The sequence below is a fragment of the Trichomycterus rosablanca genome, chromosome 18 (assembly GCF_030014385.1).
Source record: "Trichomycterus rosablanca isolate fTriRos1 chromosome 18, fTriRos1.hap1, whole genome shotgun sequence".
Classification (NCBI taxonomy): Eukaryota; Metazoa; Chordata; class Actinopteri; order Siluriformes; family Trichomycteridae; genus Trichomycterus; species Trichomycterus rosablanca.
Genome location: NC_086005.1, coordinates 7,897,697 through 7,913,613, shown reverse-complemented (window position 1 = coordinate 7,913,613; position 15,917 = coordinate 7,897,697). Strand labels below are relative to the sequence as shown.

The 15,917-nt window shown below is 38.8% G+C and overlaps 1 protein-coding gene across 1 annotated transcript in view; it reads right to left on the bottom strand.

Moving 5' to 3' along the window:
• auh (AU RNA binding protein/enoyl-CoA hydratase) overlaps positions 1–15,917 on the bottom strand; it is a 48,435-nt gene that overhangs the window by 18,157 nt on the left and 14,361 nt on the right. Inside the window, exon 6 of the mRNA XM_063013965.1 lies at positions 13,747–13,803. Coding sequence (XP_062870035.1) covers positions 13,747–13,803 — 57 coding nt within the window. The remainder of the gene's footprint in view (positions 1–13,746; positions 13,804–15,917) is intronic.

Sequence of the window (15,917 nt, the reverse complement as noted above, 5' to 3'; positions counted from 1 at the left end):
ACAGCTTATTATCTATAAACTGCTTATTAAATGTATGGCATTTAGCAGATGCTTTTATCCAAAGCAACTTACAATTGTGACCGAATATAAGTTAAGCAACTGAGGGTTAAGGGCCTTGCTCTTTCCGACTTGAACCGGCAACCTTGTGATTATTAGTCCAGTATCTTAAATACTGAGCTACCACTGGCCTTCTACATTCTCCATGCAAAGCATAAAAGTTCATGGATGATATTCTGATCTTTACAAGCAGCACTGAACAAGATAAATGTGGGTTAAAAACAGTGATGGATGATTGCTTATAGAAATGGTTCTGCATTAAATCCAGGTATTTAATATGTTACAAGCAAAGTTTTCAAAGTCTCTCACACCATCTTTCTGAGAAGATTAAACACTCATATGGTACATTTAACATCATTTAAGCCTCTGTGATGTCTGAGCTACCACAAATCATTAATTCCTGCAGAAAAAGGATGAAATAAACGAACTTTATGTTGTGTCGCATTGTCTAGGACCACTTTTTTTTATTTCACAGGTCATCATTAAGCAGCAGCACTGCTCTAACTTTAGATACATTCAGTCTGGTTTTCATTTTGACCCCTTTTCATTCTTCCTTACTTCCTTTTATTCAAACTTATCTTTGTTACACTCTGTTCTCATCCAATTATTTAAATGGATTTTCTCCAAAACGGCTTCTTTTGATCACAGAGCTTTTGATAAACATCAGAAGAATGGCCTCTGATGTGTGGGTGTGTTAAGTGAGGTAACATCTATGCTAACAGAACATGCCGTTCCACTAATATGAGCAGAATCAGTGTGTGACTACTTTTTTATAGAATTTTTTAATGAGATAAAACCTACATTAACAACAAAAATCTGTTATACAGTACCAGTGAAAAGTTTGCACCTGACAATGTTAATGTCTCATGATTTAGAACATTTTGATCTGAAAGCTTATGGTTTAAATGCTTAAATGATTTTTACACAATTACTTAATAAACATGTTGAACCTCAACTAAAAACATTATTAAGTGATGATTTTCAAGGCATGCGTAAAACGTGTGTGTCTTTTAGGTTGTGTTTATACTTGTCAGCATTGGTTTGATTAAAAGAACCTGGTGCCATTGCCCTGTTATTGCGGTTTGTTACGGTAAGTGTGGACGTCTCCTATTGAACTCTCATGCGCACCAAATAAGCAGAACGAGAGCGCTTGAGCAGGCGGGCCTCGACCTGTTTCTAAATTAATTATGGTACAGTTTGTTTTAGGTGTGAACACAATAAAAACAAAAGGCATCTAAATGAACCAAAGACAGGATGTGATGTCACGAAATTCAACACCAAATGCATCATGACAGAACAAAGTACATTGAAAGCTATTATTATTATAAAGGTAAACGTGCAGTGGTGGAATTTCTGGTGCAGTTTTCACTCCTTTACATTAACATTCATTTTATTACCAATTGCTGTGTTTCCAGTTGGTAAAAATACCAGCAGGTATACATAAACCCTGATAAGTGCATTAAGCCCAGTGTGGTACATTGTTCTGACTGTACCTGAGCATTTAGGGTTTGTTGAGCTTAACTGTAGGTGTTTTGAGGCGCAACACAGAATACAGACTATGAAAACCCCAAAGGGACAAAATGCATTCAATACACAAGCACATACAGTGAACATACTCAGTGTACTGCATTATGGAAAAGTCTGATACAGTACATGATGACTGGCTTGCAAAATACATCATATGTGAGTCATACATCCCTTTTTTTGGTCTTGATTCCATTGTAAATTTGTGAATGTGGATGCTAAGCAACCCAGGACTAAAATGTGTCAAGGTATGATTTTCTTGCCTGGTATGGATCAAAGGTGACTACAAATATAAAGACAGCCTAAAAGTCAACTGATGTAATGGCTTTTCTTGTTCACGCCTAATACCCATCAGGTTATAAATAGCTGTATTTGATTATTTCTGGTTGTAGAGGTGATCAGTATGGCAAGAACACCTAAACTAAGCAAATCAAAAACATAATATACTATAATTCTGAATGCAATATCAGTGAGTATACAAAATTACAAGTGCAAGGGCAAAAAAACATTAAGTTCTATGACGAAACAAGTTCTAATGTGAATCACCCCAGGAAAAGGCAAGATTTACCTCACCTCTACTGCACAGGACACGATTAACTATGTCACCAGCCTCAGAAATCTGACGAACTTAATAATAACCCTTAATTATCTTTGGCTTTGATGTGCTATATAAACACCATTCAGAGAATCAAGTGTTCAAGATGTGTTGTAACCATGGTGAAAATCAAGAAGCTGAGAGTGGAGATTACTTCAATGCACCAAAAGGGCAACGAGTACAAAAACATTTCCAAGAACTTGAACATTTCTAAAAATATTATTATAATGTTGGATGTTGTCTGGAAGATGAACTACATTTCAATCTTCAAAAAATAACTTATTTTGTATGTTTGTAAGTCGATTACAAAAATATGCAGTCCTGCATACACTGATCAGCCATAACATTAAAACCACCTCCTTCTTTCTACACTCAGTGTCCATTTTATCAGCTCCACTTACCATATAGAAGCAGTTCGTAGTTCTACAATTACTGACCGTAGTCCGTCTATTTCTTTGCATGCTTTGTTAGCCCCCTTTCATGCTGTTCTTCAATGATCAGGACCCCTACAAGACCCCCACAGAGCAGGTATTATTTGGGTGCTGGATCATTTTCAGCACTGCAGTGACACTGACATGGTGGTGGTGTGTTAGTGTGTGTTGTGCTGGTATGAGTGGATAAGACACAGCAGCGCTGCTGGAGTTTTTAAACACCTCACTGTCGCTGCTGGACTGAGAATGGTCCACCAACCAAAAATATCCAACCAACAGCACACTATGGGCAGCGTCCTGTGACCACTGATGAAGGTCTAGAAGATGACCAACTCAAACAGCAGCAATAGATGAGTGATTGTCACTCATCACACACTAACACACCATCACCATGTCAGTGTCACTGCAGTGCTGAGAATCATCCACCACCTAAATAATATCTTCTCTGTGGTGGTCCTGACCACTGAAGAACAACATGAAAGGGTGCTAACAAAGCATGCAGAGAAACAGATGGACAACATTCAGTAATTGTAGAGCTGGATAAAATGGACAGTGAGTGTAGAAACAAGGAGGTGGTTTTAATGTTATGGCTGATCAGTGTAATGTGTCATTTACAGTCATGGCATATGTTTTGGGTCACATGACTGGTTTGGGTGTTGGGCAGTGCCTATACAAATACCAGAGAATCACCACAGATAGGAAAGACAGGGTCAGATTTGGTGCATTAACCTGACATGTCACTGAATCAGTTCCACATTGTGCTAAGTTGTCCAGTGCAGCTTTAACTGATTCACTTTAGATGACACTTGGTTGCATGATGTAGAAAATGAAATTCAAATCTGATTACCATAAAAATAAGTAAATAAATAAGTATTAGCAGTTCTCTCTGCAGACATGCAGTTTCGAGCATTAAAATAGCATCTTCCAAGAAATTAGAGCTGCTTCACTTCCACAAATCTAAAAAACTACAGAAGTGTATTTAAGGAAATATGTCCAGCCTAACACAAGAACATTTCTTCTTCTCACAAGTCACACAGATTCTGATGAATTCATTCAAAGGGCCTAAAGTGGCATTTGCAAGAAGCGTTCTTGTACATTGTGGCAGTATCAGATTTGTATGAGCACTGGTGCATGTCTGATTAATGCAGCTATCAGTTTAGCTATCTGGCAACATGGGAGGGGTGATGAAATTGATCCATCTGTAATCTGCAGTTGCTCAAATATAGTCTTATCAGCACTGACAACTCTGAACCTGCAGATAATTCAGCTGAAGTGTGAGTCATTAAGTTATTTAAAAGCAAAGTGTACTGTTAGAGATTTCAAAACACAACAGGTGGACGATTTCTGAGAACCCAATCTTCCCAGAAATAAAGCAAATTTGCAAGTTTTCAGGGAAAAATGAATTTTGAAACCATTTATCTAATTCCTGTTAAAACCAAGTCCAAGCACTGCACAACATTAAAAACTGCATTCCATAATGCCAACAACAGGGTTAAGTCTGGGTGACTGGCTGAAATGGCATGATGGCATACTGAAACACTGAATAACCAGAACTCAGTCTCATTGGATCTATTCAGGAACCCAGACAAAATGCTCATATAGGCAACCACAAACTGTATCTAAGAAGTGTAACCTAAAGAAGAAAAACATGCAATACCTTTTTTGAGAAGAAACAAAAATCATAACTTAATGATAAAGTTCTACCTAACGCTCAAACTAGGGCTGGCATTGGCCTTTGGCATTGGCCTTTGGCATTGGTGCGATATTGGCTTAAATCACTGGATCGGATATCGGAAGGAAAAAAACGTGTAATCCGATCAGATACTGTTGCTTAATGTAAATAACACTTATTTTACAATAATATAGCCTTATTTACATTACTTGTAAAATATTGTAAAATAATTCAATGTTCAAACGTTCGAGTGGGGTTTCACGAAAACGCTACTTTAATGTCACAAACGCTCTGTGCAAACACAGAACAACATAGCACAGCCGGAGACTATCATTTTCTAATCTCTTCCCTACACACTCGCTCCCTATGCCCTAACATTGTACACTTAACATTCTTAAAGGGCCAGACAATATATATGTAATTCACATTACATGACAAGTGTCGTTTATTGCCACTCATCTTGTCCCGGCTTGGAGATCTCTCACATCCTCAACGATTAATCCATTAGTGTTATGAAATAAAACAAACTACACCGTTTCCCATTTTCCTCTTCAAAATCCAGCAGGGTTTTTTAATAAGCCCGCTTTGGTTTTTAATCATCTAAAAACGTGACAGAACTTTAACGAAAAAAACTCAACTCTAATTGGTCCATCGCATTTGATTGACATCCACATCTTCCAATTGTAGACACTTTTGTTAAACAAGCCAAAAATGCTGCAAAAAATGCTGCTAAATGTATACATAAAATTGTCACACATAACTAATGTCAACACATGCTGACACTAGGGACTCTTGTTGAGTCATGAGTCAAGTCCGAGTCATTTGAAACGAGTCCAAGTCGAGTATGAAGTCGCTGTGTGTGTGACTTACGTGCGACTGACTCAAGTCCCCATCTCTGTGTTCAAGTATTCACAATGTCAATGTAATTTAGCTCCCAATTACACTGGCTCTATCTTATTACATTATTTTATTTGTCGCTTAGTTAAATGTGTAGGTCTCAAAAGCCAGAGTACTTGTCTGCTCTGTACAGCAGGTATTCTGATTTTAATTATAATCATTACATTTACCTCACATACCACCCAAACCTCTCCCACTACAAAAGCACTAAAGACATTAAGGCACATTCTTCCCAGCACTGTCATTTGGAAAGTCTAAATGCACATTTGCACAAGGCAGAACAAAGTTCAGATCTAACTCCTATGTATGTGCTGTTCACAGTAAAAGGAAGTAAGTCAGGAGAAACTGACGGATTTCTCGTACAAGCTGCACACAAATAAACATTTTCTACTAAAAAGAAAACAGGGAAGTAAGTAAGTGGCATAGGGGCCACTGCTCGTCTGAGATCCACAATGCACAGCTATGTGTTATCAAGGCCTGAGTAGTTAAGTAAAACATGATAAACAGGTTAAAGAAAGAATGACAATGTATGGAGAGGACATAAAACAGTATGGCTGTCAAGCTAAAAGGCTAATGTCTGAAGCTCTATTTCCAAAGACCCACAAAATAAACCTTAAACTGCTGATGATGTGACAAGCCTGCAGCTAAACCATTTTAAGTCAGTACAGTATTATTATACTCACTATACGTTTCACCAGCTTCAGCTCACATACACAAAGAAAGCAATAGTGGTGGCTGATACAGTCAAAAATCCTCTCTATCACTGTAAACACACTTCTCAGACAGTGGTAATGATATACATCAAAGAAAAAAGGGGTCCAAAAAAGCACTCATTGGCAATCGGGTGCTTCAGCTGTCTAATACATACAATACAAGCCCACCAATGACCAAACTTTAAAACCAACCTGGCCGGTCCCCCCCCTGACAACTAGCAGTTATTAAGGGAGGACAGGCTGGATGCTGAATAACCTACCATGTCTCCTACTGTCTGGGTGGTGTCAAAATGCATCTAGCGGCTTCACATGATAGGCTTGAAGGGGGGGTCCTTATTTTGGATTTTTATGCGGCTTGTCAGACTGTGGAAAATTATAGAACTGCTCAGTCTATAATTTGTGATGTATTTATTTATTTTTACTTATTAGGATTTTAATGTCATGTTTTACACTTTGGTTACACTTATGACAGAAACGGTAGTTACTCGTTACACAAGATTCATCAGTTCACAAGTTTAATGTCAAACACAGTCATGGACAATTTTGTATCTCCAATTTACCATAATTGCATGTCTTTGGACTGTGGGAGGAAACCGGAGCTCCTGGAGGAAACCCACACACGGGGAGAATAGCAAACTCCATACAGAAAGGACCCGGACCGCACCACCTGGGGACCGAACCCAGGACCTCCTTGCTGTGAGGCGACAGTGCTACCGTGTAATTTGTGATGTAAAGGATATGATTAAATATGTTAGACCATATTTACTGACTGTATATGCTGTCATATGCCCCTACACAGCAACATTTTTACACAACTCAACCTCTAACCTCATTTTTACTCCTTCAACCTCTAAAAACACAGGACTTCATTTATGAAGATGTGAACAGAATAATTCCAAACATGGGAATCCGATTTCTTTTTCATAACTACATTTTTCATACACATGTAAACCCTCAGCTGTGACGTGTGTAATAAAGAAATCTATTTTTACATACACTGATCAGCCATAACATTAAAACCACCTCCTTGTTTCTACACTCACTGTCCATTTTATCAGCTCGACTTACCATATAGGAGCACTTTGTAGTTCTACAATTACTGACTGTAGTCCATATATTGTTCTACATATCTTTTTAGCCTGCATTCACCCTGTTCTTCAATGGCCAGGACCACCACAGAGCAGGCATAATTTAGGTGGTGGATGATTCTCAGCCCTGCTGTGACACTGACATGGTGGTGGTGTGTTAGTGTGTGTTGTGCTGGTATGAGTGGATAAGACACAGCAGCACTGATGGAGTTTTTGAACACCTCACTGTCACTGCTGGACTGAGAATAGTCCACCAACCAAAAATATATCCAGCCAACAGCACCCCGTAGGCAGCGTCCCGTGACCACTCATGAAGGTCTAGAAGATGACCAACTCAAACAGCAGCAACAGATGAGCGATCGTCTCTGACTTAACATCTACAAGGTGGACCAACTATGTAGGAGTGTCTAATGGAGTGGACAGTGAGTGGACACGGTATTTAAAAACCCGCTGCTGTGTCTGATCCACTCATACCAACACAACACACACTAACACATCACCACCATGTCAGTTTCACTGCAGTGCTGAGAATGATCCACCACCCAAATAATACCTGCTCTCTGGTGGTCCTGTGGGGGTCCTGACCATTAAAAAACAGGGTGAAAGCAGGCTAAAAAGATATGTAGAGAAATGGATGGACTACAGTCAGTAATTGTAGAACTACAAAGTGAATCTATATGGTAAGTGGAGCTGATAAAATGGACAGTAAGTGTAGAAACAAGGAGGTGGTTTAATGTTATGGCTGATCGGTGTATATGTAAAGTTTACAAGTAAATAAACAGACTTCAGCCAATATAAAAATGTTCTAGGGCAAAGTGCCTTATTTCTTTAAAAAAATGATTACATTGGCTAAGAAGATTTTTTGCAATAATACAGCAATAACGCTAATTAATTAAAAAAGCTACAGAGCCATAGTTAAGCATCTCTAAAACCTTAAGCATCTCTAATGGTACAACTGGTTCAAAAATCAATGTAATGAAACCACAAATCATAAATCATCCCTGCACTGGTGAACAGTCATCTGTTTAAGTGTCATTAACCCTTACAAAACCTCACTGCTGAAAATTTTTTATGTTTATTATATTTATTAGGATTTTAACGTCATGTTTTACACTTTGGTTACATTCATGACAGGAACGGTAGTTATTAATTACACAAGATTCATCAGCTCACAAGGTTATCCAACACAGTCATGGACAATTTTGAATCTCCGATTCACCTCACTTGCATGTTTTTGGACTGCGGGGGGAAACCGGAGCACCCGGAGTAAACCCTTGCAGACATGGACCCGGACCGCCCCACCTGGGGATCGAACCCAGGACCTTCTTGCTGTGAGGCGACAGTGCTACCCACTCAGCCACCGTGCCACCCCACTGCTGAAAAACAAAGTCTAAAATGTGCACACATTTTTATCACTTTTTTTAGGGTTGGGACTCATCATAACATTACTGCAAGAAAAGCAACAGAATTTCATTTAAGAGTAGAGAACACAAATGTGTTAAATTAGACTACCTCTTAATGCTAAAGAAAAATAAACACAACAAGCATCATGGGGGCTTTTAATATAATTTCTTCAGCAGTGTGACTCGTGAGGAGAAGCTGAAATGTCACAGGTACAACCCCCAAGCAAACAGGAAAAAAACAAAGGGCACCTGAATGTACATTAAACACAGCACCTATACTGATGCAGCAGGCATCAGCATGAGTCTAATTAAAACATGACACCATGCCCGACATTAACAATGTCACTCACCAAACAGCTGCCCCTGAGAATCAGTGCCGTCACTATAATAAACACTAAAGAGTTCAACTGTAAAGCTTCTACAGTAAATTCCTACAAAGCTGAATGCCAGCTGCTTCATGAAATCACTTAATGGCTTTACAAATGTTCTCTGACCCTAAATATTTTTTACTCCCATTTTGTCATTAAGACTTCTCAACATCTGGCTGTAAATCTTTCTCGGCCTCTCCTTTCCTGGTCGGCAATCCAGAAACAGACAGAGCTGTGTTTGATCACTTGAAATCTGTTTTATATTTAGAATGAGGACACGAGAACTGTAATCTTGATTTAATAAAATCCCTAGATGTGGTCTGAAGTCAGACTTGTTACCCTTAACCCACAATCCGTAACATGAACTCATGGAACAGCTGAGGAAAGGAAGGGTTTGGTTGACTTCTATAAAAGAAGCCAAACTTCAGCAAACAATAAATTACAGAGCATTTGCTCGAGTCAGTTGCTTCAAAGAACTGTTGTTAACCACGAACAGAGGAGAAAATGTCAACCGTTCACATGCTCGCTGTAAGCTTTTAGGACAAAAACAGATCTATCTTTTATTTTTTGTATATAGAGATTTTTATTTTATTTTATTAGGATTTTACCATCATTTTTTTTTTTACACACTTCAGTTACATTCATGACAGGTAGATTCATCAGTTCAAGTCTTCAATGTCAAACACAGTCATGGACAATTTAGTGTCTTCGATTCACCTCACTTGCACGTCTTTGGGCTGTGAGAGGAAACCGGAGCTCCCAGAGGAAACCCACACAGACACGGGGTTTTCATATAGTTAGCTAGTGTTGACTAATGAAGGCAAAACCCAAGTTCAGGTGTATGTTCCTCATTCACATTTGTTTGTTTTACTAGGATTTTAACGTCATGTTTTACACTTTGGTTACATTCATGACAGGAACGGTAGTTACTCATTACACAAGGTTCATCAGTTCACAAGGTTATATCAGTCATGGACAATTTAGTGTCTCCATTTCACCTCACTTGCATGTCTTTGGACTGTGGGAGGAAACCAGAGCATCCGGAGGAAACCCACACGAACACGGGGAGAACATGCAAACTTCACACAGAAAGGACCTGGGGAACCCCACCTGGGGATCGAACCCAGGACCTTCTTGCTGTGAGGCGAGAGTGCTACCCACTTAGCCACCGTGCCACCCTCCTTGTTCACATTTGAGATATGTTTTAACAAAAATAATGCACAACATTTGTATTTCAAATTTTGTTTCCTACTGTGACACAATCATGCTTTCCAAATTATTGGCAAGTTAAAAGCAGAGAACTTATTTTTGATAATGTTTTCAACACTCATAAGCAATGAATGTGGCTAAAATCCCTGAACCCAATAACTAGGAGAAGTGTCTGCATACTTTTGGCCAAAAAGTGTGTGTAAAATGATATCAGCTCTGATTATTGGTTATCTGGTTGAAATACAGCATGCAACTCAATAAAATAAATGAACTGCATTATAGATTCTCCACATTCATAAACATGGTTGTGCTGAATATAAACAAGCAATGACCTTTTCTACTTAATATGTGGTCACTTTATTTTGTTTGTTTGTTTATTTGTTTTTTATAACACCTTGTTTACTCTGTTGAGTTATTTTCAAGGCAGGACTGGTTATTCGGGGCAGTAATTTATTGCATTTATAAAAAAGTCCTCAAGTTTGTAACTTTATTTAATAAAGGGTCTTTTTTTTCCCTTTAGACAACGTTAATGCCTGTTTCAAATGAACAAACACCAATCTTTCTTTCAGCTGGAAAAACCAAATTGAATAAATGGTATAAAAATTCTGCTAGCACACCAGCACCGAGATTCTGAACTCCTCGGTTCGAAACTCGGCATTGCCACCGGTCGGATGGGCTCCATCTAGCGGGCATAATTGGCAGTGCAGTGCCTGCAGGGAGGTATGACCGGAATATGTGGGTGGGGTCTTTAAACGCTGTGTAAGGACTCTTGATTGGCGGATAGAGACGCCTGTGCAGAGTGCATGGGTGAAAAAGGGTTCTGTTAAGGGCTGCACGTGAGCAGCAATATACCCTCCTCAACTTAAAAATATCAGGAATCCCCAGGAGCGGAAGACAAATTGACTACACTAAATTTGGAGGAAAATAAATAAATAAATAAAAATAAATAAATAACAAAATAGCAGCTTGTGACAAAAATTAAACGGTGTCTTGGAAGAAAAATGGCCGATGCCAACACAAGTGTAAGTAAAAATACTAAAAATTCCAACGTTTAAGGCATTTAGCAGACGCTTTTATCCAAAGCGAATTATAATTGAACTGAATACAATGCAAGCAGTGGCAACTTGGCAGTGGAACTGCAAAACCAATCTTTCAATTACTAGGCCAGTACTCAACCGCTGAACTACCACTGCCCTGTCAAAAAACATTAATTAAGAGACAAGTAACTATGAGACACCAGAAGACACCTCAAGTGTTCCAGTCCTTGTTTACTACATCAGTGTGTAGCTCTCAAAACTTAATCGCCTTCTTTTGCACGCAAGTGATGCAACCTTAATTTACTTAAGTGCTTGAGGTTTAGTATTACATACATTATACAAACACAAGTATGTAAACACCCCCTCCTAATGATTAAATTCACCTAAATTATAAATAATTATACATTTTCAGCCACACCCATCGCTAGTGTTTAAAATCAATTATACAACCCCAATTCCGGACAGTAAAGAACATTAACTATAACCAGACAGCAATTATTTGGAAATCTGTTTTGCCCTGCATTTAAGTAAATGTACAAAGAAAATGTTTTAATGTTTCACCTAATAAGCTCATGATAGCTTATTATAATGTTATAGCTGCAACAAGTTTGTACAGGGACTGTTTTATCACCTGACTACATTCTGTAACCAGCCCACGCCCTTCAAATGTGCTTTATATAATATTTTAGTTGTTCAATTTGCTGTATAATAGTTCACTGTATAATGTGCTATACATCAGTGGTCCCCAACCACCGGGCCGTGGGTCATTTATTACCGGGCCGCCCAAAAAAAAAAAAAAAAAAAAAAAAAAAAAAAAAAATATTAGAGATCGCTGCATCAGCAATGAAAACACTCATATCACCCCCAGGTGGAAGCAGCATCTCGTTGCAGCGAAAAAAGCTCATTTATGAGCAGTATAGTTAGTCTATTTTAAATCCTCCTGCCCCCGCCGGTCCGTGAAATTATATCTTATATGAAATCGGTCCGTGGTGCAAAAAAGGGTTGGGGATCGCTGCTATACATCATTAAAGAAAGAAAGAAAGACCAGTATGGACTGCAGGCAAGCAAGTCTAGCACCTGTACTACTGTACTACCTTATTACAGAACAACACTTGCTTGTCTTGCTGAATTAAACAGGGACATCCTCGAAAACAACACTCTTCATGGCAGCATATGTTGTTTCAAAATGTGTATGTAGCAATAATGCACATCTGCATCCTGACAGATGTGTGTTATATTCATGCTGGTGGAATTAACACACCCACATATGATGACAAATGCCAGCTCTTAAACTTTGCTTTGGTAAAAATAAAAAAATTTGCAAGAAGAAAAAGTATTCATTAAAAAAATATTTTTAAAATGGACTCATCAAACCACAGCATACGTTTTCACTTAGCATCAATCCATCTTAGATTACGCCTGGACAAGTCAGCTGCATGACTGAATGTTGTTAATATATGGCTTCAGATTTGTAAAGAAGTGTCCTAACCTGCAGTTCTTAATGCAGCAACAAACTGTGGTAATTGACAAGAGTTTTCCCAAGCATTCCCAAGCACATGTGGTGAGCTAATATTAAGTAAAGCATGTCAGGGTTTTTGTATTGCCGATTCTCTGAGGGTTATAAGTCATATCATTTTATACTGGTTTTTGGCCTTGCTGTACACACAGAGATTTCTCCATATTTTCTGAATCTAATAAATCCATCTAAACACGAATGTTTGAGGTGTGCTTGCCCTCGGGGCCACACACAAGCCCAATTTACTGTGACATTTATCTTAGACCAGGGTTTTTCAAACTTTTTCTCAAGCGACCCACATTTTGTTCATGGATTTTACTGAGACCCAGGCAACACAAACAATGCATCAAAATTAAACACAAAATGAAAAACACTTCATTATTACAAACGGTCGGTGGGTAGCACTGTCGCCTAACAGCAAGAAGGTCCTGGGTTCGATCCCCAGGTGGGGAGCTCCGGGTCCTTTCTGTGCAGAGTTTGCATGTTCTCCCCGTGTCTGCGTGGGTTTCCTCCGGGAGCTCCGGTTTCCTCCCACAGTCCAAAAACATGCAGTCAGGTTAGTTGGAGACACTGAATTGCCCTATAGGTGAATGGGTGTATGTGTATGTGTGTCTGCCCTGCGATGGACTGGCGCCCCGTCCAGGGTGTTACTGTTTGCCTTGCACCCACTGAAAAGCTGGGATCGGCTCCCGAACCCCCCCCGCGACCCTAATTGGATAAGTGGTTAAGAAAGTGAGTGAGTAATACAAACTGTGGCAATCTGGTTCCACTGTGGTTTACAAGTTGTAATGTAAAGCCTCCACAAGGGGTGTTAGTAAAGAAGTTCATTTTGTGTTTTTTGGTTTAAAAGACCCTGTCCTAGACCAGTCTGTGAATAAAATTACTTGCAAATTTTTACTCTCTAGCTCTTTAAAATATGTGAACCAACTGCAAAAATGCTCATTAAACAGATAAGCTTAAGATTGTTCAGCATGAAAAGCCAATTAGGAAAATTTTTTTATTTATTTATATTTTTGATGGTTAAAAAAAGCACATGATCAATTCACATAGCTTACCCTGTTGTTACTTGTTTTCTAGGAAAGTATAAATAAGTGTTTAACACTGCTAGCTCAGACACAAAATCAGAATGTCCTGGTTCAGCCAAGCATATAAAAAGATCAATGTTCTTGGATAATAAATGTGATTTGTGTAGAAATAGAGCAGGAAGGGGGTTGGGGGGCAGTGACTGAGACTTACCGGCCCCTGGAATGATGGCTAGCTTGGTTTCAACCAGTCCCATTTTAGCAGAAGTAGCTAAAAAAAAAAACAGAAGAACATTGAGGTTTCATCAATCTATTATAGTAAAACCATTTTTTCTTATTTCCCCTTACTGAGGTTTTAAGCAGCCACATAGACATCATAATCAGCTGTACCATTTTTATCTAGTTACAATTTTCAACCATCATTTTTGTTAGAATTTTAATAACACTCAAAACAATATGAATTAAAAAGATAGAAACTGATACCACAGCTAGATATGACAAATTAAAGTTTTAATGCTTTGCTAGAATACAAATTAAATATTAAAGAAGATTAATGTACAACAGTAATGAAATAAAAACGAGCATGTGTGGAGCAGTCTGAAGAATAAGCAGCGATCATCCTGAATCTGTGTAGCAGTGGATGAACTTCACTTTAAATAACGTCCTGCTACCCAACAGCTAAAGGCAGGGTTGTGTGCCATAAAGGCTTATACAGGACTGATTCAAGTCCAGTACCTGCACACTTCTTTTAAAGCAGATTATTTTAAAGTATTATGATAGGTGCTCAGGAGATAATGGGTGCCCACTTCTCCTGATATCCAGTGTTTGAATCTCTTCTGTGCTACTGGCTGGTCGGGCATCTACAGACATGATTGTCTTTGTCTGGGTCAAACAGTCTAGCCATTGGAGATGCACCTGTCAGTGTGCTCCCAAGTCCAGATAAAATAAAGAGAGTTGAATCAGGAAGGGCATCCAGTGTAAAACTGTGTCAGATATGTGGTCCAGGATAATTTGCTGTGGTGAACCATAAATACAGGAGCAGCTGAAAAAAGAAGGGAAAAAAGGTTCCACTGTATCATTATATATTTTAGTGGGAATGCCAGTGGGTGCACACTGGATAACTTCAAGTGTAACAAGGCTCTCAGGAAGCCATTAATTGACCATTTATTCAAGGAATACTTTAAAGGCTATTTTTAAAGAGTGGAAGAGAAGAAAGCTGTTTAATTGTACCTCACTATTTATGCTCTTGGGGCTGTTTGACACTGCACATTGCACACAGCTGAGTCGTACCCAGGGTACTGCCACCTCTAGAGTACACCAGTGTGTATCAATTTTGCTTGTGTCGATTGGCACAGCATGAATATACCTGCTGTTAATACAGCAAACCATTAATAAATGATGTTGTACTTGACATCTGATGGGGGGCAACCAAGATTAAGAGACAAGATTTAATGAATTTAAAGAAACCACTTTCACTTGTTGCAAACTGCGTTTAATATTCAAACACAAGAAATTAATTTAGTATTTTGAGAGGCAGATGTTGTCAATCACAGCTTCAAGATGGCTGTGATAATAAAGATGAGCTTTTGTGAAGGTGAGCATTGTGGCTCAGATTTGACTGATTTCTATAAAATTGGTCTTTATGTCCCCAAGGTTTTGAGTATCTTTCTGATAGAAAAATTCTACACCCTGCATAAATGTTTTATAAGATTCACTAGATCATTAGATTGGTCAGGCCAGTAAAGCACCTTTAGTGTTCTAAAGAAACCATGCTTGAGTTTGGGTTATGATAACATTCAGATTTCGATTTCAGATTTCAACTTTTCTCCAATTTTTCGCAGTATGTTGCTCTGTTTTCATTTATGAGGTTGATGGCATGGTACCATTTGCAGAAAAGTCCTGGGTTCGATTCCTAAGTCCGGGTCCTTTCTGTGTGAGGTTTGCATGAGTTTCCTCTGGGAGCTCCAGTTTCCTCCCACAGTTCAACGACATGCAGTCAGATAAATTGGAGATACTAAAAATTGCCCTTAGATGTGCGTGTTGGTGTGTGTGTGTTAGGGTGTGAATGTGTTTGTGTGTCTGCCCTGCGATAGACTGGCACCCTGTCAGTCTTGCTCCTATTGAGAACTGGAATAGGCTCCAGCACCTTCTGCGACCCTGATTAGAATAAGCGGCTTAGACAGTGAGTGAGAGAGCTTATGATTAAAAAGTACTCAAATGGTTGATTTCTTGTTTCTCTCCAGTAGCAACGTCCAGCTTGTGGAATCCTATGCTAATATACTTGACAGCAGTGCAGTTTTTTTTCCTAATGATGTTGGATGTCTTGGTCCAGATTTTTGCATAAATGCAGCAGGTTTGGTCAGTAGGTTTGGATGGAAACTCAGT